At 39.2% G+C, this 27855-nt stretch overlaps 2 protein-coding genes across 6 annotated transcripts in view; one reads left to right on the forward strand and one right to left on the reverse strand.

Moving 5' to 3' along the window:
• The window catches only part of LOC138041858 (E3 ubiquitin-protein ligase TRIM71-like), a 25681-nt gene extending 7018 nt beyond the window's left edge, over positions 1-18663 (forward strand). For 2 of the 5 annotated variants that reach the window (XM_068887563.1, XM_068887555.1), the window contains exons 3-13: positions 4218-4460; positions 5585-5794; positions 6242-6336; positions 8155-8555; positions 9453-9726; positions 10403-10559; positions 11857-11922; positions 12742-13074; positions 14015-14156; positions 15657-15778; positions 16748-18663. In XM_068887563.1, coding sequence (XP_068743664.1) covers positions 4218-4460; positions 5585-5794; positions 6242-6336; positions 8155-8555; positions 9453-9726; positions 10403-10559; positions 11857-11922; positions 12742-13074; positions 14015-14156; positions 15657-15778; positions 16748-17050 — 2346 coding nt within the window. In that variant the 3' untranslated portion in view covers positions 17051-18663. Of the gene's footprint in view, positions 1-853; positions 1194-3555; positions 3851-4217; positions 4461-5584; positions 5795-6241; positions 6337-8154; positions 8556-9452; positions 9727-10402; positions 10560-11856; positions 11923-12741; positions 13075-14014; positions 14157-15656; positions 15779-16747 lie in introns of those variants that run through there. The other 3 variants (XM_068887541.1, XM_068887565.1, XM_068887547.1) reach the window with 3 other exon arrangements.
• Positions 17700-27855, reverse strand: part of LOC138041892 (serine hydroxymethyltransferase, mitochondrial-like) — a 16881-nt gene continuing 6725 nt past the window's right edge. Inside the window, exons 8-16 of the mRNA XM_068887578.1 lie at positions 27444-27512; positions 27257-27327; positions 26678-26741; positions 25434-25535; positions 25100-25199; positions 24882-24925; positions 23223-23334; positions 22257-22364; positions 17700-20469 (exon numbers count right to left, since the gene is read on the reverse strand). Coding sequence (XP_068743679.1) covers positions 20339-20469; positions 22257-22364; positions 23223-23334; positions 24882-24925; positions 25100-25199; positions 25434-25535; positions 26678-26741; positions 27257-27327; positions 27444-27512 — 801 coding nt within the window. The 3' untranslated portion in view covers positions 17700-20338. The remainder of the gene's footprint in view (positions 20470-22256; positions 22365-23222; positions 23335-24881; positions 24926-25099; positions 25200-25433; positions 25536-26677; positions 26742-27256; positions 27328-27443; positions 27513-27855) is intronic.

Genomic DNA, 27855 nt, shown 5'->3' on the forward strand with positions numbered 1-27855 from the left:
GGAAATTATTTGATTTTGGACAAAACGCGCGTGAAATTATTCCCAAATTTCACTCGTCACCATTCGATTACCCATACTAATTTCAGGCCAGACTTTCAAACGATACTCTCGCCACAAACAAAGAAATTCTTCCTCTTAAAGTTTACGTCCAAAAGGGACTAAGAAGGCCCTCGTTTAACGAAATTTCTGTGGCAATTCTGGTCAATTCTGTCCTCGCCGTCATAGACCGCGAAAAAGGCTGAAACTGCACGCGGAGTCGTCTCGAGTCGAGATACCATATGCTTTAGCAAATGGCTAGCATTGTTTTTCATAGTTTATGCTCTTTTCAACTGAATTTCGTTTAGAGTGAGCGCAAATGTATTCTCCTGTAGAAGGGAGTGGAGTGTGGATATGATCTATAAATTTATTCCTATTATTAATAATTATGAATTGGCTGGAGATTTTCTCGCAAAAGTGATTTTTTTCCGATTGATGAATTAACGCGGGAATATTTGTTTTCTCCATTGAACAATTCATATTTACTTTGTCTAGTAGAGGTAGTCTCTTTTGTGTTAAGTCATGAGTAAATTAAAGGAAATATTATGAAACTCTTTCACTCTTTCACGACAGCCAGAGAAAAAGATGTCTAAACTCCTTGACTTGAAATAAAGTGCGACCGTTTATTAATTTTTCATCGACCAAAATCTCAGTGTTTTATGAAGCCATATACTTTCGTAAGTTAGCATATAAGATTAGATATATTTTTGCAATTAAGCCCCTCTCATATTTTAACGTGGTTTGATAAAATTTGATAACAATCTAAACCGACAGAAAATAATGAATTCATAACAAAGGCAAAAAGAATCGGAAACTTTCCTCAATTCTTGCTTTTTTATTAAGTTCATTTATAGCCGATTATTTTCATTTGGTTGGTATCGTTTCAAAAAATACATTTTACTTTACAAGTGACGCAGCAGTCGAAGCTCGGTTAATGCGATAATCGGCGAAATTCACCGAGATAATGTTTTGGAACTGAGAGAATTCGAAGATCAGTACTGTGAAGATGTTACAAGAAAGTTCGCATCCTCTTGAGATCAAGTTTACATGCGATAAATCAAAGGATCATGACTTACTTTGAGGAGGAAATAATATGTTGGAGAACAAACGATGGACACTGCTACTTCCAGCGACACGTTTACTCGGTAACTTATGAGGTAATACGATAATATGTACATTCAGAGGAGGGAATGCCTTGTAATTTCTAAGTTATACTTGGTGATGCAATTCTCTTTTGTTATAGTCATAATTAACGTTAGTCGTATTCAACCAAAGAGAACTTGAGCCATCTCTATAGAATAAATGGTTTCCTTTCCTGAGAAAAGATTTTAGAGGGGAACAAGGCCACGTCGAAGAGAAAATTGATAAAAAAAAATATTTTCTGTGAATAATGGAAACCCAAACGTGCCAATGATCTCGCACTTTGGCTCGTGATAATATGTGTACGTTAAAATAAATAGTTTTAACGCTAATTTTTCTAATTGATCAATCACTACAGTCTCTGAAAAACAAATATTTAAAAATGTCTTTTGTTTTTAAATCCGAAAAAATATTATCTCGCCATTTGGAATAGACCCTTAATTGTTCTAATATATCTAAAGTTAAACATCTAGTATTTTATTCTAAGAAGTAACCTCAAGCTGTGACTTATTTTCTAGTATCACATGGATAGATAAAAGATCAGCTAAAAATATCGAAGCCTCCCCCACCCGCGCGAATAAGTTTGTTCCCAGTGTTCACGCCGAAAAAACTAGGTTTTTACAATAGTTCATTGAGGCAAGTATCTGGAGGCTACATGACCATCAAAAATCATAAAAAAAGCCTTCCAAATAGTGTAAATTCCTGTTGAAACCCAAGCCCGGATTTGGGGAAAGGGCAGAGATGAGCCCAATTTGTGACCATGCATTTGTAGTAATGCCAAACTGCAGCACCAGAAATGCCTGAGGTCCATTGCCGTTAGGAAACTTCTATTGTGCGGTAGAAAGAAGGAAATGTGCAAGGAGATACGTGGTACGCGATGCCAACATTTGACTTCAAATTTACTGTCGTTTGATAAATGGAAAGGGACTCTTTGTTAATATACTAGTAATAGTTTTCACCACATCTGCCCCGGCCTAAGATAATATGGATGGCAGTTGAGGTGTTTTCCAATTAATATATGCTGCACATTGTGATGTCTTCATATTATTTTACATGTAATTAGCAGTAGGTAAATGAAAGTGAAAGATGCAAGGAAAGGATGGGCAACAATAAACAGCGTTTATTTTCAATTTCCATCATTTTTTATTTGATGCGCTATCAATTGAAAATCAATTTACACGATTATGGAAAATAAACTTGAAAATATTACAGTAAAACAGGAACATTAACTAAAAGGCAACATTTCGTCGTCATCTTTTTGATCCATGTGGTTCTTTCCACGGTACCTTGAAATACCATAAAATAGGAACAAAACTTGGTTATTATATTCGGATCACTGATTAGTATTATCTATGAATATAACTGTAAATATGATCGAAGATTGTTTGAAAATGTTGTCGGATTTGTGCCTGAAAAATCGATTTCTAACCCAAGCAATATGATTTTCTATCAGATACTATAATCTCTGATTTCAAAGTAAAGGGAATTGCTGTAAATATTAGAAAATTACGCACCTTCAATCGATCCGCACTTCGATATCGATTCTGCCTCGTGACTCAAGTTACCCAGAACACTTCACGAACTCGGTGAACAATACCGATACCACCTTGCGCGCTCGGTTGAGCAAATCGAGATTGCTTTCCCACTATGCAATACCTATCAATTAACATATTTTCCTCTTTTACGCGGGGGCTTCTCGGTTTCCTCCTCGGGTTTTGGTCTCTGGGCCAAAACTCTGCGGGGGCAACAAATGTCGGCAATTTAGCAGATCATAAACGCGACTGATTAATGCATCAGACGGATTAATTCAATGCGAGCTACGCAGCTATAAAAAATATAATAGTCATCTTGGCTGCCAACTGAACTTGAAGAGACGATGGAAACAACTTCTTATTTGCTCTCTTGAGTTCATATGAAATTGCGCTTTTAATTAATTTATCAAAATTCACCATTAATTTCCCGTAATTTGTCAGCTTGTTATCTAATGGTTGACGATGGTCTCATTTTGTCTTCAACACTGCTTGAGTTGACATTTGGGTTTCTTTTCCACATTTTTGTTTTCCGGAGAAGAAGATAAGAATTCTTACTGATTTTCGTTTCATTTAACCCTACAGCTGCTCCAAAGCTTAATTGCTCCGACAGGGGACATTGCCACGATTATTTCCATTTAGACTTCGATTTGAATTTAAATACGACCGTAGGCAATAACTTCCATTCTTTGCGGACGATTTTTTTCTTTTCCAACGTAAGTAATCAATATAATCAACACAGAATTGATGACCCAAATATTCTAAGCTATATGATTGGCTTGTTGATACCACGACATAAAAAATTGAAACATAGTGTCATCTTTCGAAAATTACATGACTGACCTGCCGCTGTATTTTTGAGGAAGATTCTCTCTGTCTTTATGAGTTTTAGTTTTAGCCCTAGAATTTTGTCGCTGTTAAGTCGAATTTCCTAATCATTCTTCACAGTGGGGTTCGTAGTCGGTGACAAGGGTGACGCCTTGAAAACTTGTTAATTTTCATAATGTTGTTTCGTTGGATATTGAAGTATCTTACATTTACACAGTGCGCCATCAATTTGCTCGATCTGTAGTAACCAGCACAGTTCTGCGATTCGCGAAATGTCTGTACAAGTCCAAAGCGTAGCGAAAAGCCAAAACATCTCGGTGAGAACTGTTTTTCAAATGTAAATTTAAGTCACCTGAAACTTTCTTAGTGTGGCGAGCCGTAGACGGCGACGCGCCTCTACATTGGATTCAAATTTGTGTTGTTGTTGTTGTTGAAAATTTCTTGGCGTGGTTAGTCGTAGATTTATTAAACGGCGACACGCCTCTGCAATCGATTCAGAACAAGAATTACCCTTTAAAACGAAGCTCAGTTTTCTTTGCACTCATTTACATTTTCTAAGTTCTCTTACACTCGCCGGAAATATTTCGTTCGGTAAATTGTTTCAACGTTCGGTCACGTTTGACGTAAAATATACTGAATGAACAGAAATTCTAGTCACTATATTTATTTTTCTTGATCTTTTAGGAGCAGAAGATGGCGTCGGTTCGAGATGACACCCATGACATGCATCCGATGATGATGGACAATCCAGTATTTGCCACTGGAAGTTCAGTTAATTTATTTTGTCCTTTGTGTCATGAGATGTTCATTAACCCTCGCCTTCTTCCTTGTCTACACACCTTTTGCAAGAGATGTTTGGAAAATCTGGTAGTTCCAAGGTCAAGTACCCTCACTTGCCCGGCTTGCAGGACAGATGTGATTCTTAAAGTACGTTTTGTAAAAAAAGTATCAGCTGTTTGTGGCTCAAGAATCATGACTCGGAAAATATCCGAGTGCTTCACAACAACAGACGAAATCCAACAGAAAATCGAGCAATTTCAGTTTTTAGTGGACAAAAATCTGGTACCAGAATAATTTTAAGTATTTTACAGTCCTTTTAACATTTTCTTAAAGCTTAAGATAAAAATAATTGCCTGAAATAACACCGAAAACTATTTTCCATAGGAACGAGAAAAATTAAATGTCAAAGTTCGGAGAAATTATGCAAAAACACATTTGAAATTTAATCATCAGTTTCATTTCACCAGTACTTTTTAAAGTGTTTCTTACGAAGTTCAACAGTTGTTTTTGACGTTTTGAAGTTTGTAATACGTTGTATAGAGCGAGTTTCAATCGAGCGTCGTAAAACCCAAACCAAAGTTATTACTTCGGCCAATCAAAAAGGACGGAGACAATCCGGTAGCTCCTGTAGCTGACACAAAGCGCGGGAAATTGTGCACGCGCGAGCCACGATTGGTTTTGGTGTCACTTCTGATTGGTTGAAAAAGTGAACAAATCACTGAGTGAAGTGTACTGGGTTTTTGTCCACTTGTTACTCGAACTTCTGGTGGATTCCGTCGTAATTCCTGCATATTTCGATGCTTCCTTGGTTGGATTGGACTAATTGGGAAATATGTCTCAATGTCACTCAACCCTTTGACTCCCGGGAGGGATTAGCATGTAAATTCTCCTCACCATTTAATTGAAATGTAAGTCAGACAGGTATTGAGAATGAAGATAATTATCAGCTTAACAAGTGTGACGCTGAAATAACATTAGTTTTCTCATGACTACTCAACAAAGAAATCTATAGTACTTTAGGAGAATCAACGTTTTGATATTGGGAATGAAAGGGTTTAACCGTGTGGAAACTTCACTTTGCGAGTAGAAATCGTAAATGATTTGAACCCAGGGGTTATTTCGAGTGCCTTTCGAAACTCTTTAGTGAGGTCACAGATTGCGAGTCAAAGCGCTAACCAGTACCACACTCGACGGCCGAAAAAACACTGCCTCTACGAAGTTTAAATAATTTCATGACTCGCTGTTATTATTATTATTTTTTTTTACCAAAGGAGCGAGGTGTGGGCGCTTTCCCGCCAAATTTTGTGGTAACCACCATGATGGATGTTGCAGCAGTGCGCGCGCATGACAAAAATCCAATCATGTGCAGCAGTTGTGAAGACAAACTTCCTGCGGCTGCGCGGTGCATTGAATGCATGGATTTTCTCTGCCATGACTGCAGGAATGCCCACATGAGACTGAGGCTTACCAAGACACACAGAGTAAGTTCTGGTTTTGACATTCTTTAATCTGGTGTCCGTCCTGACCTGCCAATCAATTGTCACTTACGCACAATCAGACTGCTACAAACCAAGAATATTATTGGCTAAATCGGCACAGATAATCGTGCATTTTAGAACATTTCCTTGTCATCGTCTTCAAAGCAACATTGTGAAATTTAAGGTTTTAACTACAGAGTGAGTATACAACAGCGAATCGTCAGTCTATTACTTTACTTGAAGCTTACCAATCAAGTCACAGGGCTTTTTCACAGAGGTGAGAGCGCCCTCCCCTCTGCGAAAGAGCTCTGGGAACCTCGTTTGAATACTTGGTCTAGATGTTCAACGTGAACAAGATGAAGTAATTGCGAAACACTTTCGTTTGCGCAAGTCTTAGTTTACGTGACGTATTTAATAGTAGCTTTACCTCGCTATCATATCTTCTTCCAGGTGGTATCTATAGATGAACTCAAATCCAGTCCACGCCCTGAAGATTTGCTTCATCGACCAATCTTCTGCATGGAGCACGCACAGGAAAAGCTAAGGTACAACCAGACCAAGATTATATTCCATGATTTACCTGTTACAAACCCAATAAATATGTGAAAAAAAGTTCTTTGTTTTGTGAAAGAGAGCGGCTGTTTACCTATTATTTGTGATAACAGGTTTTGATGTTAAAGTGAGTTTTCTCTTTAGAGACTTCGCCAATTCTTTCGGAGCGAGAATTCCCCGGTTCGATCCTCGGTTACTTAAACGTCTGTTTCGACTTTCCTCTGATCCGTGTAGCTATAGCTTTAAATACCCGTAAAACGGAGCACTGACAGAGGGAGGGGGTAAAGGGCGCACCGTCGGCTTCCATTGATACCAGCCTCGTAGCTGAAGGAACTACCGACGTTAAATAAAGTTACTTTACCTTTTACCTTTCTGTGAGGAAAGGACATCTCCTTTTCGCCAGTAAAAGAAAAATTTCATGGATTCTTTTCACAGTCCTTTCATAACAGTTTTTCCTTGGAACTGTTTTTAAGATGGTTTAAGCTGAACGATATGCTTATTTGAATCTGTTCTATCAAATTTTTGAGATAGGCGTAGCTCGGTTAGCCTGCGAACGCAGACGTATTTCCGGCAGAGAAACGACCGCCGGAAATACGTCTGCGTTCGCAGGCTATAGCTCGGTCGGTTAGTGCGCGGCGTTCCGAGCTGGAGGTCGCCATTTTGATATCCGTCTCATCCGATCGACGCCTGTTGAGACTTTCCTCTGATCCATGTAGCTGTAGCTTTGAATACATCGATAAAAACTTAACTTGGAAATATCATATTGACTACATTGCTTCTAAAATCAGCAGGGTTGTAGGAATTATATCGCGATTAAGGCACTCTGTCCCTCTGAATACTTTAATCCAAATTTACCGTTCTCTGATCTTCCCATATACATACTACGGAATTGCTGCCTGGGGCCAGGCTGCCCAGATCTACTTAAGGAAGGTCTTTATCTTACAAAAACGAGCTCTTCGGCTAATGTTCTTTGCTGGTAACAGATCTCATGCTATTCCTTTGTTTGTCTCTGCTGATGTCTTACCACTCAACATGCTTTATTTTGAAACAGTATGTTCCCTTATGCACGACATATCTACCAATTCTGCGCCTCAGAATATCTGTGATCTTTTTACTTGTTCATCTGACGTTCATATATATAACACTAGATTTTCTGATGCTGGTAATTTATACGTTAATAAATCAAGACTAAGACTTCAACTTAATTCGTTTTCCATTTTCGGAGCTAAGCTGTGGAATTGCCTGAAGCCTGAACTGCGTAAACTTAGGAAAAAACCCTTCAAAAATAAACTTCATCAATTTTTGCTTGCGGTACTTGGTAATGAGGATGATTGTGTTGATGTCTCTACGTTAATGTTAAAAATTACTAATTATCATTAATTAAGCTCTAGTAGCTCTTATTATTCATTTCTTATGTTATGTGTATTATTATAGTTCTTGCTCTTCTATGTAAATTCTAGCTATCTGTGAATATATGTGTGTATCTATTTCTATTATTATTATTATTATTATTTATTTATTTATTTATTTATTAAACACTGATGTAATTTTATTGTAAATTATACAATCCGCCCCGATTAGCTTTGCTATTTGCGGGTTGTATAAGATTATAAATTCTGTTTTTATAAAATTAATTTAATAAATGATGATGATGATGATGATGATACCTGTAAAACGGAGCATTGACGGAGGTAGGGGGGGGGGGGGGGTAAAAGGTGCGCACCGAGGGTCACAAGGTTATCGTTAACTGTAGTTCACTGTCACGTGTTACCCTCGTAATATAAGGTTCTTTACCTTCCCCTTTATGAAAGGTATTTCTGTGAAAGCTGCGAGAAAGCCATCTGCCGAGAATGTACAATGACCTCACATTCAACAGAACGCCATAAATACACTCAGCTTACTGATACAATTGATAAACAGACACAGACCATCGCGCAACTCGCAGACAAACTCAAGAGGAAAGTCCCTGTTGTCACGCAATCCACTAAAGACGTTGAAGAGGTGACATGTCGCCTTGAAGCTCGAGCAGAGGTGGCAAAGTCTGAAATTCAGAAATGTTTTCCGCGAATTTTGAAAGCATTGCAAGACCGAGAAAAGGGAATGATGTCTGAGGTCGAAAATATGGTGCAAAGAAAATCCAAAGTGTTGGGACTGCAACAAGAAAGATTGGAAAACGAGCTGAAACGTCTTACTGCAACCTGCAACTTTACAGGTGAGTTGGTCATCCATGATTTACTGACCCACAGGGAGCTAATTAAACATATTTTTATCTGTTCACTACAAGGATCCCAGAGGTGTCATCTCTTTTAATTAAATATTACTAGTGCTAGTGCTGATCACCCTTACTTGCAGTCGAGGACTGAATTGCGAAGGGCGCGGCTCACGACATCGGGCTGAAAGCATACAAAGGCGCCTCTGGCTGCCGCTATACAGTCCATGTTTGATGTCGGAGCACAGCACCACAGCTAGATGTTAATTAGCTGTGAGTCGATTTTGATGAGGGAGGAAAACCCTCGAGTCAGTTGAGATCGACTGAAACAGCCCACATGCTGGCCGAGGCCAGAATTGAACCCCGGCTCGCAGTGGTGGGAGGCCCGATAGATAACCACTAAGCCACTAAGCCACCCTGACATTAATCGCATTTCGCAATTTATTGGTCGCGTTTGATTGGACAGTTCTTGCATACACGAAAGAATGAGAAGGAATTTGATAGGTGTGTTTGGAACTCTGTTAAAAAAACAACACAGAACCTGAACAAAACTTTATTGCTTCTTCTTTTTTGCTGTTAACACTTAAGTTTATAGTGCAATTCAAAATCGTTCCTGAATTTAACATTCCACGTTCATCAGTTTCCTCATTTTTGGAAACCCCGGTGAAACACTCCCACTCGTTTCTGAAATATTACTTTTTATATGTTTGTTAAGTACGAATGATAGAAACGCCGCGGATCTTGCTTGTGCCTGAGTCGATAGTGAAAACCAAACCAGCCATTATAGACGTACAAGGAAAGGTTACGTTTATACATTATAGACCCTGATCAATTTGTCTCCACTATTGTTAGACCAGGTTAGTAGATAGCAATACCCTTCGTTCCTTTTCTCGTTTACAGAGGAAGTCCTGAGGCACGGGAATTCCGTGGAAATTCTCGTCATTAAGAAGCAGCTTTGTGACCGACTAAACGAACTCATCACCGCCAAGTTCCAGGGCGATCCCGAGGAAAATGACATTATCTACTTCTCGGCCAATCAGGATGAGGTGCTAAAGGCTCTGGAGAACTTAGGACAGATAAAAACTAGCAATGCGTTTCCAGCAATGTGCACTGTAGCAGATGATATGAAATGCGCTACTAAAGGAAGAAAATCTAAATTCACAGTCGTCACTCGGTAAGGATCGGTTTCTAACGTACGTTAAACTTTACAAAGAAACGGCAGCTCTACTAATTATGTACAACATTCTTCAACAAAGGAGTAAACAAAGACTTAGACTTGAAATTTCAGGAAGAACATATATTCCTGAATAGATTCCGAATTGAACGGATTAAAACCGGTACATTTTATTGGCCAATGGTCTTACATGACGGGATAAACCGAGGCAAATTCAGCGAGTGAGAACCTAGTGACAAACCCAAGGGCTTTTGTACAAACACGAAAACAATGTCCTATTACAAGAAAGAAAAAGCCGAGTAATTCTTTGGGTTAAAATTGTCCCGCCATTTTTTGAACCAGTGAGAAGGAAAACCAAATACGCTAACACGCGAATCGTGAACGATTGCTTCGAATTTTGAATATTTTATGTCTGTTGTGATTGGTCAGAATACCGAGATTGTTTTGGCTCAAAGACGTTAAATGAAGAACTTATCACAACAGATAAAGACAAAGACTAACCAATCAGAGCACAGGAAAGCGTTCGGTGCGGAGTTACTGTTGCAGATTACTTTGTTTCTGATTAGCTAAGCTTGGAAAATGCTTGTATAGTTCAAGCCAAAGACAGCTAGTAAATTACTCCACACATTCAACTGAAAATTGTCAGTCATGTTTTATCTTCTTGTGATATATTTAGTGATCACAGTGGTGCCCAGTGCTCTGGCGGTGGTGAGGATGTGTTGGTTGATGTGTATACGTCTGACGGGAGAACAGTGCCTGCCGAAGTAAGACCACTTGGCTCCTACCCAGGCTCCTCTTCATCACACGCTCTCTCGCGCTACAACTCACAAAATGTTAGCATTTCATTTCAGATTAAAATGGCATGCAATTTGATGATTTATGCGAAAAAAATAATCAATTTTATCGTTGAATTTGTTCGTGATGTTCGTCCTCAAGGCGTTGTTTCTCGAGTTTGTATGTTTTGTGTTTCACAATACAGACGTTCTTACCCATGGCACAATAATCTCTTACGCAGACATTGTTTCGCTCGTTGCGCAATTTTTGGTTCTACGGCTCACGCAACGAGCTAAATTAATGTGTGCGCAGGAGTCTAAACCTCGAAACACATCGTGATCGGCGAGTAAAGCAATCTTAACTCGCATTCTGGCCAACGAAGAACGTCTGTTGATAGCGCACAGCACCCGCACAGTAGCTATTGTCTATCACTGCACCTTGCTACGTTATGAGAGCAGTTTTCAATGAAGTGCCGCAATTTCAAACTGGAATGATTAAATTGACCAATCACAGTCTACCCAGACTATGAAATGAGCCAATCACAAAGCAACGAAAATACGTGCAGTCGGCGCCGCTAAGCACGGGAAAAAGTACGAGTACATTGGCCAATCATCAAAGCGAAGTAGCAATGTTGAAATGCTAATACTGTCGACACTCCATAGAAAACTGCTCTCTCATTTGATTTCAATTGATGTTGTTTTACTTAAACGCTTGGGTAACAAAGACACTTGACAGAGTTCATGACCAACAAAAGAGGAGGCCATTCTTAACCACTGTTGGCTGATTTTCCTTAAAGCGTTATTTGTACCACCAAACCGCGAAATTATGGTCATTACGGCTGAAAAACAGACCTACCAATAATTTAAAAGCAATTTGGAATATCTTAACATTTTACTAGACTTGGTTTTCCGGCTAACTCTTCGTTTCTTGTCATGAGCTTCCGTTGTTGAACGTGTCTTGCTTTTTCTCTTTTTATCAGTCTTTACATTGTAGCCATAAACGAAACCAAGAGTTTTTTATAGTTCCGCAAATGCGATACGCGATACGGCAATTAATTTTAACGCAAATGTCAGTCAGTTGTTATTGTGAAGTGTGATGAGTGTCTGAAGAAACGATAATGCAATTTCGCTCGGGGGAGATAGGTGGAGTCATTGTTCACCAAGAAGTGGGGGAGGGGGGGCTATGAAAGAGGGTTGGATGGTACCCGATAGTTCAGTGAAAATGTTCTTTGCTAAACATGCGTTCTAGTTGTTAATTTAATCATCAGCGTTAGCATGTTAAATACGAAAGCAAGATTTTCTTGTCTTTCGTCTCACGCCTCTCTCTCAGATTCTCTCTCTGGTTTGCATCCCTTAGGTCGAAGACCACAAGAACGGTTCATATGGTGTAACATACAGTCCATCTACTGCTGGTATGCATAAGGTAGGTATAAACTTCTCTGAAAATGTTTGAAAATATGTTGCAGCTAATTTTAAAAAATCGACATTTTAAACACATTTTGGGTAGCAGAGATTCCCTCTTTTTTTCCCAAGCATTCTATTTCTCCGGGTGCCACATGGATTCAGTAACGTGATCTAGCACCAAATCGAAACGGCATAACTGGGCATAATGATTGCGAAATAATTTTCTTTAAAAAAAAACCTCACACTTCGCTATAGGTTAAATCAATCTTATAAAGGAATAATTAATCGTTGTCGATGTTAAACCTTGGTTGTCTCGCTTTTCATCCCTTGCGGTCTCTCTTGAGAAACTACGGACAACAAGAGAAACAGACTGCGTTACGACTACTTAAGCAATGGAAGACGTTTTCCTGTTTCCATAGCCTCATCTAAACACTCGGGGAAGTTGGCAAAATTCGAGACAGTTATGCAAACCTGAGACGCAGTCGAGGGTTTGCATAACTGTCTCGAATTCTCCCAACTCTCCCGCGTGTTTAGATGAGGCTATGGAAACACGGAAAAAAGTCCTCTATTGCTTTTATAAAATAGTTCTCAAAGATAATTCGAGAAATGAAGGAAAATGCTAGTCTTTCTTTACTTTGTGATTGAAACAGATTTTCTTGATACGCGCTCACATTTCCAACCAGCCAATCAAAACGTGCGTCTGACAACACATAACCAATCAAAATTCGTGTGATGTCACAGCCGTGTTCCATACTCTCATCTTAACACAGCTATTGACCAATGGGAGTGCGCGTACTATCCTAACTATTTTATTAAAAAATTTTGTTGCTGTGTTCAGGTTTCAGTGACGGTGCGAGATAAGCACATTCAAGGAAGCCCTTTCAAAGTGAATGTTCTCACCAGTGGAGAAGCGTACTTGAAATTCGGAAAGAAGGGGACCGAAATAGGCGAGTTTAATGGCATATTCGGCGTGGCTGTTGACGACGAAGGTCATATAATCATCACAGATTGTCATAACCATAGAGTGCAGGTTTTCAATCAAAACGGAGGCTTCATGTTCCAGTTTGGACGCAAAGGGGAAGGCAGCGGACAGTTCCAGTGCCCCACCGGGGTGGGGGTGGATCCTGATGGGCGCATCGTTGTGTGTGAAAGACTTGGAAGCAGAATACAGGTACACGGAATTCGCCTGCAAAAAGAATGTCATTTTAAGCCCCCTTACTTTGCGAACAAGCTCCACTAGACTCTTAATATCATGGGGGGCGGTTCTTGGAAGGAGGAATAAATTATACCAGGTGTAACAGTTATTTCAGGGATAAATGTTCTGTTTTAACTGTTTTAACAGAACTGAACTTATTCCGGGAATAAAGGTATTCCCTGGAATAAAGCACATTTATCCCTGGAATAGAGTTACTAAACCTTTCAGGAACCGGCCTCTGGGAACTAGATAACAATCGTTTCTTTTTGCACTGTTTCCGGGTCTATTGGTAACTTGAACTGCTGGTTGTCTTCTCTGGATCCCAAGGCCCACCCAGTTGTATCTCTTTTGTAATATCTAGGGAAACTAGGATTGAGGGGCAGGAAGTGAATGCAGCTTAGCCTGCAGAGCAGGTGTTTTTGCTTAAGGCTCGTTGAAAGTGGTTTTCGACAAACTTTTGTCGAAAGGCCGCCATATTGGAAGCGCAACAAGGAGAAAATAGACCTTTTTACAGTTCTGTGCTCAGTTACCGGGCCTTGAAATAAAGGGAGGCTGGTGTTGACCTTTGCTTTGATACAAACCTCGCTGCATTTTTTGTGTAAATAAAAACTCGTTAGCATTACTACATGATTTACATAAGAAAAGGTCCCAGCCCACCTTGTATTCAAAGGCCTGGTAACTGAGGGCAGAACTGTAAAATGGTCTGTTGTTTCAAACCCATCGACCTCTCCCCTGAAACATTTTTTAGTTCGCCCAAGCGCTATTTCAGTTTCTTCGTCTAAGAATAGATGGCGCCATAGAGTAAATCGAAGGGTTGTTCATTGCGTTTTACCCAAATACACCTGCTCTGCAGGCTAAATTGAGCTATTGAGACGATGCTGATGATGACTAAAAACCTTTTGTATTACTCGTTCAGATATTTGACAGAGATGGAATGTTTCTTCACAAGTTCTCGGTCCCAGATCTAAAGGCTTCTACACTGGCAGTCGACGCCAACAGAAGAATCATTGTTGCGGATTCAGCTAATCGTTGTATTCACGTGATTTCTCTGGATACAGGTAGGACACGTAGATATAATCTGCCGATCCGGGTCAAGTTTCTCGAACCAAAGTAACTGTTAAACTAGATTCAATACGACTAAAAAAATAGGTTGGGAGACAGTAGTTGCTATAGTGGTAAGACCACTCGGCTTCCTCCAACGTGTCCTGGGTTCGATTCCCGAACTCGGAGTCACACGTGGTTCTTTACTCTGCTCTGGGAGGTTTATACAACTCCTTATAGCACACTCAACAAAATTACTGGATTCTGATTGGACGAGAGGAGAAGTTTTGCGAAATTAGCAGACTTCGGAAGGCGACCATAAAGCATCGGAAGACTTCCGGACTTTCCCGAAGATTTCCGAAGTTGACCCGCATAATTTAGAAGGTGTCTCAAGGTTCAACCGAAGTCTTTGGAAGATTTCCGACGTTGGACCGAAGAGTTTCAAACGTTTCTGAAGTAAACACGAACGGGTCGGAGGAGATATATACAAAGCTCACCGTTACTGCGTTCTGATTGGTTGATCGTAATTTTTTTTAGTATGCTATAGCTATAAACAAAACATCGCACGACCTTCTCGTACAATCTGCCTTAAACCCCCAGGATTGATCAGTATGTTAATTCACCTCTCAATTTCAATACACAAAAATTTGGACCAACGTACGGTGGTCAATTTACATTATCAACTCCGTTGATAAAACCAAATTTTTGTGTATTACTTCCCCACCGACGCAGCACCACAATTTCTTTAGGAACTACCCCCTTCTTTCTCAATTTCAATACACTGCCAGGTAGACTGAGAATGAAAAGAGAATGAAAATCATTTTCCACTTAAGAGGTATGATCCTGATATAACACCAAATTCTCATGACCAACCAAGGAAGAAATATATGGAAATAATAAGGAGAATGAACATCTAGATCATGGGATTCATAGGGTTCATAATTTGCTTTGATATGCAGGTTCCTCGTTAGTTGACGATAGTGTCATATTTCGAAAACAACCGATCTGTGGAATGGACCTGAATTGCTTAGTCACTGCCCCGCCCACTTTCGCTTGTAAATAGTTCAAATTTTTGTGTTCGACGCTACTTTTCAGGCCAGGAAACCTTTCTTACACTCGAAGTAACAGCGAGTCCATGGTTGTACTTCAAGACTCTTTGCTGGACAAACCTCTCTGCTCTGGACCAGCCTCTTTCCTGCACGGGATTCATGATTTTGAAAATGTATCTTTTCAAGAATGTTGTGGTTGTTGCAGTGCACCTTGATGGCGAAAGCTGGTTACTGCTCAAACCGTAGGAAAGAAATTTCATCAAAATGTTTAACTGAAGTGGGCGGGGCAGTCACTCAATAATTCGGGCCCATTCCACACATCGGTGGCTTTCGTAGTAACGAGGGTAATTATAGGCTTTGATTCAACTTGACAAGAGGATAAGCCGCGCCAATGATCTTTTTTGGTTTAAATGGTCACGATCTCTGACACGCCTTTTTGAAATCATGTTTTGTCTCTTTGGTCAACAGGTCAATCATTTAAGTTTGGTTCTTTTGGTGACGGCAATGGCGAGCTGAATTACCCGTGTTACGTAGCGGTCAATTCTCAAGGACACATTATTGTGTCGGACATGCACAGCCATCGTATTCAGGTTAGCATTGATCAACGTCGTTCCCAGGGTCCCCCCTCTATTTCGAAGGAAGACGAGAAATGCCTGGTCCCTTAGCTCAGTGTCAGATCTTGTCCAGAGTTAAAGCTATTTTAAACGTCAAAATATCTTCCTTACAATTAGTTATTTCCTAACTGTAGAAGCTTCAATGTTTAAGCCACAAGCATTGCATTGAAGGTGTATTGAACGTAGCAGTCGGAATCCAGATTTTAGAGTAACTCAAGTCGACGAATTTGACTACACTTCATTTGTCCCTTTTTGATTGTACATTATTTAAGGAATGTGAGTGTGAGTGGAGGCTTCGAGGTGCGTTATTTTGTTTTTATTTAATTCAAGAATGAAAACTCGGATTAAGGTTTACATAGTTAATTTCCGCAGCCAGAGGCTTATGTGGCAAAGATCATACAGGAGATCAGGCGGTTGCTGCATGCCTCAGTTTCAAAGCGAGTTCTGGTGCACAACCATTCAAACGGAAATGCGTTGCGTATCCTAATGCAAATCAAACTCATTTCCCTTACAATAGGCTAGTTTCGAATTGTGCAGCAACAAAAGAACAGGGTCGAGGTTCAAGGGAATAATTTGCATTTTCCTTTGTTCTGAACAATATAAAATGCTAATTATTCCCCTGAACCTCGACTCTGTTCTTTTGTTGCTGCACAATTCGAAACTAGCCTATAGTTGAGCACCAAGACTCACTTCGAAACCGAGGAAAACAGCAACTCTGAAATGGCCCATTCAAACCCTTTGGGAATACAAAACGTTTTGTTCCAGGTATTTCCATATCATTTCAATGTGAATGCTACATCATAATGCATATACAATACCCAAAGAATCTTAACCCCGGGAGAAGAGAATTATGCACAACATTTAATTAGCCGATTTGGTCTCTTGGGGCCGACCTTGGCCTGTGAACGTTCTATTAATCTGAGAAATGGACATCTTTCTTTCCAGGTATTTGATCCGCGCGGCCGTTTTATGTTCAATTTTGGCCGCAAGGGGAGTCACGACGGGGAGTTGATGCGCCCCACAGGGGTGGCTGTTGGTCATGATGGTAATATTATAGTTGCTGACAGAGACAATCATCGCATTCAAGTATTCTCTAGTGAGGGCCGCTTCATTACCAAGTTTGGCACTAAGGGGGACGGGGACGGGCAGCTGAATGATCCTCATGGCCTCGCACTCACGCCCGAAGGCAATATAGTTGTTGCAGACTTTCGAAATAATCGTGTTCAACTGTTTGGGCAGCCAGCTTGAAATTACAAGTTTGCAGAGCAAGTTTTCACAATCTACAAGAACTTGGAAAAGATGGCTACAAACAGTTACCCGTTTGGCGTGAGACTGTTTCTCATACTTGCTTTCGGGACTTTGTTGTCACAATAAGGGAGCTTAAGCACGTGCGTTTATTAGCCGTGGACGGCAACCGGAAAATTGTCTTGTCACTACCACCCTTAGGTTAAAAATCTGGGAGACACTACTGTCCTGGGCCCGGTTGTTCGAAAGCCGATTAACTTAATCCAGGATTAGCGTAAACTTTCGTTTTAAACTTTTTGGTGAAAGTTTCTTTTGCTTATTTTTGCTTTTCAAGGGTGACTTCTTCTAATGTAAAGTTTTGCCGAATATCAGCGATGAACAGCATTTGAGAGACGAGAAATAAACTCTTTGGTTAATTTTTAATCTGGGATTAGTGTTAATCGGCTTTTGAGCGACCGGGCCCTGGCATTCGAAATGTTCATTTCCGGTTGCCGTCCGCGACTTAGAAACGTCGCTTGCTTAAACTCCCTAATAGGAACAATGGATAATCCTCAATCCAGGGGATAAGCGCCCCTGAAACCAGTTGAAATACTCACAGGACGAGTGAGTTGATTTACTGGATTAAACCATTGAACTTTCGAACTACTGGGGCTTCTATTTTTCTTTCTCTTTTAATCAAAGAAAATTTTATAAAACGGAATTGAATGCCAGCCAACAAAATTAGGCCTTCAAGTCCTAAACTATACCTTCAAACGAATTAAAATTGAGGGAGCCAAGCTCCTGAATATTGCCACATTAAATTGGTGTCATTTGGACTTCTCAACCTAAAAGTGTTCAAAGGACAGCAACTCCTACAATATATAACTATTTATTTAAGAATTTGACAATTTTTTTATTGAGATAATCACTTTATTAAACACTAATATACGAATATACACCCGTTATTTTTATTTTTGCGGCATTTTAGAGTTTCATTGTGTTCGATTGACAAGTAAATTTTATTCAGTTTATGTCATGAAATTCATAAACTGAAGAACCATTTGGCCTGAGATAGCTAGAACTTGGAAAATTTTCACTACAAACTGAATTGCCAAAGACATCGTACAAAAAATCTTAAAGGCAATTCGTGTTTGCCAACAACTAAGAAAACAAGAGCGAAGTTCCTCGTATTCGAAAATCGTCATTTCTGCGACTTTCAGAGCTCTTAAGGAGTTGTGTTGTATCATAGTTAATAGACGAGAATGGTTATGAAACCTGACAACTTTCTTTGTTGTAGGTTTTTGTTCTCTTTTTTGGCCTTGACCGTGCACAAAAGACAATGGTTGTTTACTCCGTATTGAGGAACTAACCAATAGAAACGTGTTGGTTACGTAATTTATGAATAGTGTATGAGCGCAAAACAAAAGATTGTGCACGGTCGTGGACTTTCCAACCTAAATCTTGGCATCTTTGTTTGCTCCTTTGATGTTTGCCGAGCTTCCAAACCAGTCTTTTCCATTAACTATGGTTGTATCCGAGCCCCTTCTAAGGTTCAGTACAGCTTTGATAACATTGCAAAATATTATGTCGACGGTCTAATAATACTGGTATTGAATAAATTATGATTTTTTTTTCCCCTAACATTTAGTTCGCTATCTCGAATTTTGCTAGAAATCTGAGCCTATAAAATATATGAAGGGTTATTAAATGAATTAATTCCTTACTTCGCAAAGTAATGCATAATATTTTATTTCACTTGTCATGCCCACGATTCTGTGGAGATTTCGGTACATTACATAACTGATGTATTAGGTGTGATAGGTTAAAAGTGAAGAAACCAACTGCACGAATTTTGACAGGCATTTCTCTTTCACCAAATACTAAGCCACCAAAGAGATGTCCAGTGTGTAATTATACACCGTAGCTGTCTTTCATCTCTTTTCACATCTCACGTTTTTGATCCAAAAATATGGATATCCTGCACACAGGCTCTCCGTGCAGTAAATCGGTTTGGGGCTCCAATTCCCCAACAATAAAACACACAGAGAGCCTGTGTGCAGGCAAAAATATGGAAAGAACATGAAACTGAATGCTTTGGGTGTTATTAGAACACTTTTGTAATGTATGTAAATTTACACGTGTATTGTTATCTAACAATATTGATTCTATTTTTGGCTTCGACTAACTTCCGCCCAAAACAGCTGAAAGCGACATCACTCGTCTTCCACCATGATGGCACGGGGTCGAGAATTGGACTCTTCGACTTATGCCGGTCGAACTACGATCCTAGACAAATTACAGTGGGACACCCCTGCATATGTCTCTCTTTCCTGACCACCTCGTACCTTTTCCCTCCCCTTCCATCTAATCAACGTTGACTCGAACTAAGCTGATGACACTCAACGACATGAACTTTTGGACATTCAACATTGAATATGAAGGGGAAAAGGTTGATCAATGGTACAAGTCCTCGTGTAACATAGTTTGCTTTGGATAATGGCACGAAAATTCCTTACGTGAACAAATTTATTTGCCTAGGATTGTACTTCGTTCCCGAGAGACTTTTAAGATGATAGTCAATAAAAACCATCGATTGATTTGATATGTTTAAAGATCACTTGACGTTTTCAAGTAGTGCACGTGTTCGCGGCTCATAATCCAAAGATTTGAATTATGATTACCAAAGGCCTTTCTGGTGGTGGAAGTGTGTTTGGATTGTGGCGGAACACTTGCAGCATGACCGGTGGCCGCCAGCACGTGCATGCGCGACAAAAGCCAGGGGCACCCAACGAGAACATAGTTCAAAACCACTTAAACATAGCATTGTTACACGTATTTTGGTATTTAAACGGCAGATGTAGGCATATTTTTATCCCCTAAAAATGTTTCATCTGTTCGGATTTCCTAGCTGAAAGTCTAGTGATTCGAAAATTCTAGAAATAAAAACTGACCTTTTCGAAAATTTCAGCCAGAAAAAAGGTTCCCAGAAATTCTAGGTGACCTTTTTAGTGTAAAAATTCGTTAAAAAGGGGTAATTATATACCATTTTGTAGATGTTCGATAATCCTAGGAGAGGCAGGCAGGCAAGCAAGACATTTTACAACAAATGTACCGAAAATTCTAGATCTCAAATCGTCTTCCGAACAGATATTTTCCGAAAATTGACGTTGGGTGCCCCTGAAAAGGAATTGGTGATTCCCTCATAAGAAAAGAACATCCTTTGTCTTTGTCTACAATTGAATGAGAATTAAAAGTCTTTTCCCCTTTGTTCCTAAACAATAATCAATATGTTGTACTTGTACCATGTTCCCTTCAGCGCTCGTCAAATCCTGGCATTGGAAATCTTCTGGCGAAACTCTCCACCTCTATCCTAAGTGAAGCAATCTTTGCTTTTGTTTCCGCGTTGGACTCTATGTACGATAGGAAGTCTTTCATAACATCACCTTCAAAAACAAAGGAAGAAATTGAATTACTTCAGGTGTGATGACAAAATGGACCTGAATGACACATTCAAATTATCAAGAGCAGGTTTCTAATATTATCATTCTCCGAATATGGGAGGGACAAAACACTTGGCTCTGATGTCTTTCGTTTGTACAGATTTGAAATATCACTGCTCTTGAATTTCAAAGTATAGCACAGAGAAAATTCTCCGCTATTTCCTCAGTCCTTACCCCTGAAGCACTCTGCCACTGCCTCCACCTCACCCTGGGATAACTGTTTGGCGCGCTTCTTTCCAAAGGTGCACGCACATACATAATACATACTTAATTGACCGCTCCCCATAAGGGCTTTTCAGGGCCAATGAAACGACGGAACAGAATAATAACAACAACTGTTAAGAATCCCATCTGGCCGGAGGCAACCCAGTTGGCTATTTACAAGCGCAGCTGGGAAATTGACCGGGAACGAATTCAACGATTGGTCAGAGGGGGTCTTGAACCCTGGATCTCCGGATCTCAAGGCAAGCGCCCTAACCACTGCCTCCCACACTAGCATAAGGGTTTATTTATTCTTTTAAGAAGTATTTCACACTTCAAATTATACAAAGCAGTTCCGCCCGCAAATAGCCAACCCTAGTCGAGGCAGGCGCCCTAAGGTTAGAGCAGTCAGTTAAGCATTAAGTAAATTACTGTTTACAAGATGTCAAAGAAAAATTAATTAACTTGGAAAGTAAATTGAAGGCTGCAAGATAGCAATGCATATATTAGTACGCGGGTGTCAACAACTTCGCAGTTACATAAATAAAATGGAGAAACTAGGTGAACAAATCAATGAAGTACAATGGCAGCGAGTTTAACCTGAACAACTATTCACCGAATTGGAGGTGGCTAGTGGTGCATATTTACCGCGCCACTCGGTAAATATCCACCACTAGCCACCGACATTGAGGTGAATAGTTGTTTTGGTATATACTAAAACAGTGAGATAATATAGCACAAGAACATGATTTTAACTCATTTATTCTTGCAAAGATTACAATATTTTCGGGCGCAAATTCCGCGCGAATTACTCGGTAAATATCCAACGCTAGCCACCGACACTGAAGTGAATAGTTGTTTTAGTATATACTAAAACAGTGAGATAATATACAGCACAAAAAATTAATTTGGATGTTTTCTTCACTTGCCACGGATGCAAATCGGGACGCCATTTTTTCCCGAGTTGCTCGGAGGTAAATAGCACAGGATATTCGGAGTTTGATGAGCTAATCAGCGCGCGAGTTCAACGCTATCCACTGTTTTAGTAATAGTCTAATCAAGATAGATGCTTTAACTATGGAAAGTAAAATCTGTTTAATTTGTTTTTTAAAAGCATGTTTGGGAAGTTTACGGGTCTGAAGTGAAAAGGAATTCCATAGTTTAGCTTTGAAACTCGCAAAGGACCTCTGATTTTGATTTAGTCTCGAGGTTCTGATGTAAAACTTTCCAGAGTAGGAGAATCTGGAGAATCTAGTTTCGTGATTATGCTTATCATTAGCTTTGATAAAGAAATCAGTTACGTTAGAACGCCCTCTCTAAGAGCAGAGTTTGGAGGACACTTTTTGGCATTTATCACATCTTTATCAGGACGAATGTCTCGGAGGACCATTAAAAGGTACACTTCATGGTGGTTGTCATATTGGCTTGCCCTCTAACGTCTGAACACATGACCAGACAGGTAAGAGTGGTAATGAATCCTAAAACACTTGTCATTTGCTTACTGTAAGCTGTGGCCCTGGATTTCTTACCCGTGGCATGCTGAGCTTCCAAAGCTATCTTCACTCCCCGGTCGAGAAACTCCACAACCTTTACAAAGTCGTTTTCCTTAAAATTACGAGATGTAAGCGCAGGCACACCTGAAAGATAAAGTTTGTTTCAGGGGTAAAAAAAAAACGTAATCCGTTTTATAATAGTACTGAAGGTACCAAAGTTACAGGGCATCTTAACTGCTGTATTGATAAAACATGGAACACATCAATGTACTGTGGGCTCACGTCCCAGTACGCCAGTTGCTCTCTATAACATTTAACTATAACTTTTCTCATATAAAAATTCAAGAAGGAGAAAACAGTTTCCCGCATAGTGCAGCAAGTTAATTGACCAGAGTGCAGTCATAACAAGGGCTCTTTGGTTAAAAAAAAAACAAAAAAAACAGCAGACACAAGTAATTATACAACATAACCGACGGACTCAAAGCCTAAGAACAAGGCTGGAGTGAAATCTGGCTTCAAGGGAACCTCAACAAAAACAAGAAAATAACAGTGTTTACAATAAACATTGTTCCCAATTTTTCCAATGAAAGCACTTCTATCTGAAATAAATAAATTTAAAAAACGGTCATTTGGTTTTCAAATTTCCCGGGCACTGCCATCTCAAATAATTGTGACTTGTCGTGGTTACCCTATTGTTTCTTACCCTGTTGTTGCAACAATGGGGTAACAAAAATACTGTTGAAACAATAGGGTAACCACGACACGTCACAATAATTATTATTCAAGATGGCGGCACCTGGGAAATTTGAAAGTGAAAATAACTGATTCTAAAATTCACTTTTTTCGATACAAATACTTTTTTGAAGAAAATTGTCATGAAAACATCATGCTTGGTTTAAAATTATTCAGTAGTCGGAATGGAGGTTCCCTTTAATTGTGTTCAGTGGGAAAACATGTCACCATGGTAACACATGCAAGAGAGCCATTTAGCACTCTACACACCTAATCTTAGCCCGCCTGGTTTCAGTGCACTCTTGTCTCCTGGACATGTATTTTTGTTTGCTGTGATGGAGGCCATTTCCAGGACCTTCTCCACACGCGCTCCATCAATTCCCTAAATGAACGACAACAGCAAACTGTAAGAGAGTTTATTTTCGCCTTTGCATCTTTGACGGTTTGAAGATCACAACAACTCCTGTGTATCAATGTCTATGCCAGCTCTATTGTTCCATCCAGGCAAGAAGGTTTAATTCTCTCAAAAAATGTTACAGATAATCTGTGTGTACAGTTTTGTGACATCTCTTAAAGAGGATAGCATAAACAATAACTTTTATTTGTACTGTAAATTTCAAGAAAATGAAGTTATCCAACTTGGATACCCCCAAAACACTTCAAAGCTAATTAAACGTTGTTGGGTATGTTGGTAATGAAATTTAGGTAAGAAAATGTTCGAATTTCGAGTCTCTTGAATATTTCACAACTTTGTCCATTATTAGGTAAGATTAAATTTACCATAGTTTGTTTAAATTTGTGGAAGATAGAAGGTCAGGCGCGTAGCCAGGATTTCTAGGAGGGGGGTTCCAAATTGGTTCCATCGAAAACGGTTGGTCTACAATCCTTACATATTACGCATGTACAAGACTTTGGCGTTTACACTACGCAAACAGAAGACGCCTTGGTTGCCATTGAGCAAACGTGTTTATCACTTCCTCGATGTTTATGTCTCGGTGGTAACTGATGTTCATCAACGCCAGCCCAGACTCTCGCTCGCTTGACATGGTCAACCTCAGGTATGTTTTTAACCTTCTTAGTGTACTAAATGAGCACTCACATTCAGCTGACGTGATCGGCAACATGCACAAAATGCGGATCAAGGTGTGCATGTTAGGAAAGAACTCTCGATCGCATGTTCTGGGATTGAAATTTCATCAATATAATCGATGTTAGGGCCAGAATAATGTCTTGATTCGAATTCCTTACGCATTATCACTAAATTTTTCGGCCTACCTTTTCGGTGAAAAGAATGCATCGATCTTTTGCAATCGGGACAAGGTTACAAAAACCACCAGCTCGAACAACACCAATGGATGGTCTACTAATTTCGCGGGCATTTCTGCACACACATGCATCTTGTTACACAGGAATCCCAACTCTGCTCATGTCTCCGAAAATGCAAGTGAAACGCTAAGCATAGAACAAAACGAAGAATTTTGGGAATCGAGAGTCCATTACACTTTTTGCTGGGATAAATTACTGTTAATAGGAGAGGGGGTTCTGGAACCCCTGGAACCCTTCCCTGGCTACGCCCCTGAAGGTATACTTGATTGCAATTTAATAGGTTAAATTTTCAGAGTGCATGTGTTAAGTTTTAAGTATTTAAGAAGGAAGAGTTAACTTTTCAGGCGACAGAAAACTTAAGGCTTGGCAAAAGATTACTTTATTTTCCTTTTTTCAATAAACAAAAAAGTTGGAGTATCAGGAGGATATCATTCCTTTTCAATCATGCAGACATAGCTTTGGTAAGTCTACCACACAGAGATCAAGCAGGTGCATTCAAGATCTTCTGCAATCCTTCAAGGAGTTTCTACATGTACAACAGGAACCTTTCTCTACTTACCTTGGGCCTTAAGTCAAGCAAAACAGGAACCTTTCTCTACTTACCTTGGGCCTTAAGTCAAGCAAAACCAGATGGTTATCAGTCCCACCTGCACTTGTAACAAACAAAGGAAAAAGGAATTTTTAAATCAAAGTGTCAAACAATATTATGTACAAATAACACAGATATATAAACAAATCACAAATACAAAACAAGGGATGCCTTCACAAAGTTGAAAGGATGTCACAGCATGGCTATAACATTTCACATCATTCCGCCCTACCTGACACCATGGAATAACCTGACTCTGATAAAGCTTTTGCCATGGCTTTAGCATTCTTCAGAACTTGCTGCTGATATTCTTTAAACATTGGTGTTTGTGCCTGAAATGTAAGGAAACAGAAAGAATATTATTATTGAAAGAGGAAATCACTGGCACAGCTTACATAAATTTCTTACTTTTTCAAGGAAATCACCTTATTTTAGAAGTGTTTCTAGGGTTAGGGTTAATTTCACTATAAATTTCCATACACCAAGTTATTCATCTAAGTCAGGACAACTACTATAATTCACTATATTTCATATGATTGATTGATGGATTGATATCGCTCAAATACCTGTTTGAGTGCTACACCTACGCCAGCAATAGCATGGTTGTGAGGGCCTCCTTGAAGGGAAGGGAACACTGCGAAGTCAATGTTCTTGTCAAAGTCATACATGATATCTAGACCATGGTCAAAGATTGTGTTATTCAATAAAATTGTAGTTACAATCTTCTGAACCGAGAGAAGGTTCATAAAATGTCCCGATAAAATGCATTATTTCATCTCCCAAAATTAATGTGTTTATGAATTGCCAATTTAGTAGGCAGTATTGTACAATGTAGTACTAAATTTTACAGTTTGATTTTGTTCCTCGATACAAATATCACAATGTCTTACTGACCTCATTTCTCAGGTCACCTGGTAGGGATATAAGATGCAGTACTTCCCTCAAACTCAGTTACTGATAGTACAACCCTCTGAAAACAACACATCACTGACACAACACCCACATACTAACACAATACAAAAATTAGCAAAACCTGCTTTTTTACACCTGTGGGACAAACATGCCCTGCCTCAAAATTTTTGGATTTTTGGAATCTGTATATTCCCAAATTACACAAAAAACCAAAGTCCGGTATGACAAATTTAATGTTGCATTTAACATTTTTCCTTTGTTAAAAAATTTTCAGAGGAGTTTGTTTTTAACTTTCCTTTGTCCTGTAAACATTATCATAATCTGGAACAAAAGAAAGTATTTTACAAACTACCGGTAGTAAACATAATTTCTAATCATCCAGTTTTGTAGAATGTTAAAGAATTAAATCTTATACTGGAAATAGTAGAGGATAAAGGCCATGGTTTTTGGCCGAAACATTCTATGTTTCAATACACTATTTCCAGTAAAAGATTTGATTCTTTAACGTCAAACAAACTAGTTTGAAATATATTTAACAAAAGAAAAACTTTAACTACCAACCACAGTCCAGTGCAGGTGCATGGATTCATGGAACTTAAATCGCAGATGTCACAAAGTGTTCCTTGAGTGTAAGAAATTCATGTACTATAATGTATTATTGTTTGTATTTTTTAGGCTTAGAAGAACACTTTGTGACATCTACACAAATTATGTAAATTTCACTGTGTGAATGAGAATGCGTGAAGGCAACTTTCCCCTTGACAAAAGCAACAACAGAGAAAGGTCTTTATTTTCTGAAGTATTGTACACTTGAGCATTCAAACAGTCTTGAAAGAAACTTCCAGTTTAGTGCAAAACAACTTTGAAATAAAAGGCTCTCTCCTTAGTTTTATTCAAAGATATCTTTCCCAGTTTTCTTGTTTTTTCCTTTGACTCCAACACGATAGAAAATTAATCCTGCTCTGAAACCAAAGAAGAGAGAAACTCAGTAGCACAAACATATGGCTGCAAAATAATAAGACAAATGAGGGAGATGTTGAAATAATGGAAGAGTAGCCTGCAGTGCAGGCGTTATTTTGGAGCGGAACGCTAGATAAATCAGGTTTTCGTTGCCGCAATCTTGGATTGTGATGCTTGACCGGTAGAGGGTTGGTGCAGTGGCAGGTTGGGGGTGGGGCACTCGAAATAATAAATAAGTATTTTTCCTTCCCCTCCCCCTCCCCCCTTGCCCATTTTCCCACTTAACACCTACTCCCTCTGTAAATATTTCCTCGCCCCAATCTTCCACAGTTACCAAATCTAAGATGGTGGCCTAATACGAGAATGTGCACTCGCGCGCCCAAAATACGCCTCCACTGCAGGGCAGGCTAATGGCAGAGGCACATTACACACTTTTTGCCCTAATTACTTCAAGTACTCATTATTAATAGTTACGTCAATTTCAATGGAATTTTAAAAAAACCTCCTGATTTGGTACCTAACAGCCCGTAGAGTCTTGTGCGTTGTGGTTGTTACAACGTGAACATGATCAAATGGGCTGGGAATGACCTTAAAAGTAAAAAAACAGAAAATTCAACAATATAAAAATGTAAATTTGAAAGAAAAATATACCGGTAATAGGAAAAGGAAATACCTTTAAGAAGAGAAAAATGTATCATAGTTACCTGTGCAGCTATAAGGCCACTTATATGGGCAATATCGGCCAGCAAAACAGCTTTATGTTCATCTGCTATCTAAAAAATAAATTAATTAAATAACTTGGTTAAAAAAGTAAAATATCAAAACATATCAACTAATGTTCAAAGCCTCACTCAAAACACTTTTGCTCTGTTGTCATCTTACTGCCACTACTATTGTCATCATGAAAACAAGTGCTTGCGCCCATACAGTACGTATAATTCTGCGAATTTGCACTGAATTCTTAACAAAAATTATACAGACATGGTACCGTTATACCTTAATCTGTGAAGGCTTACCCAGTTCAAATTTATGTGAAAAAGTGCAACTTTGAAGGATATCATGGAACAAGTTTTAATAATATTTATTAACAGTTCCTGGAAAGGCATAGGTTCATAC

The sequence above is a fragment of the Montipora capricornis genome, chromosome 1, assembly GCF_036669925.1.
Source record: "Montipora capricornis isolate CH-2021 chromosome 1, ASM3666992v2, whole genome shotgun sequence".
NCBI classification, from domain to species: Eukaryota; Metazoa; Cnidaria; class Anthozoa; order Scleractinia; family Acroporidae; genus Montipora; species Montipora capricornis.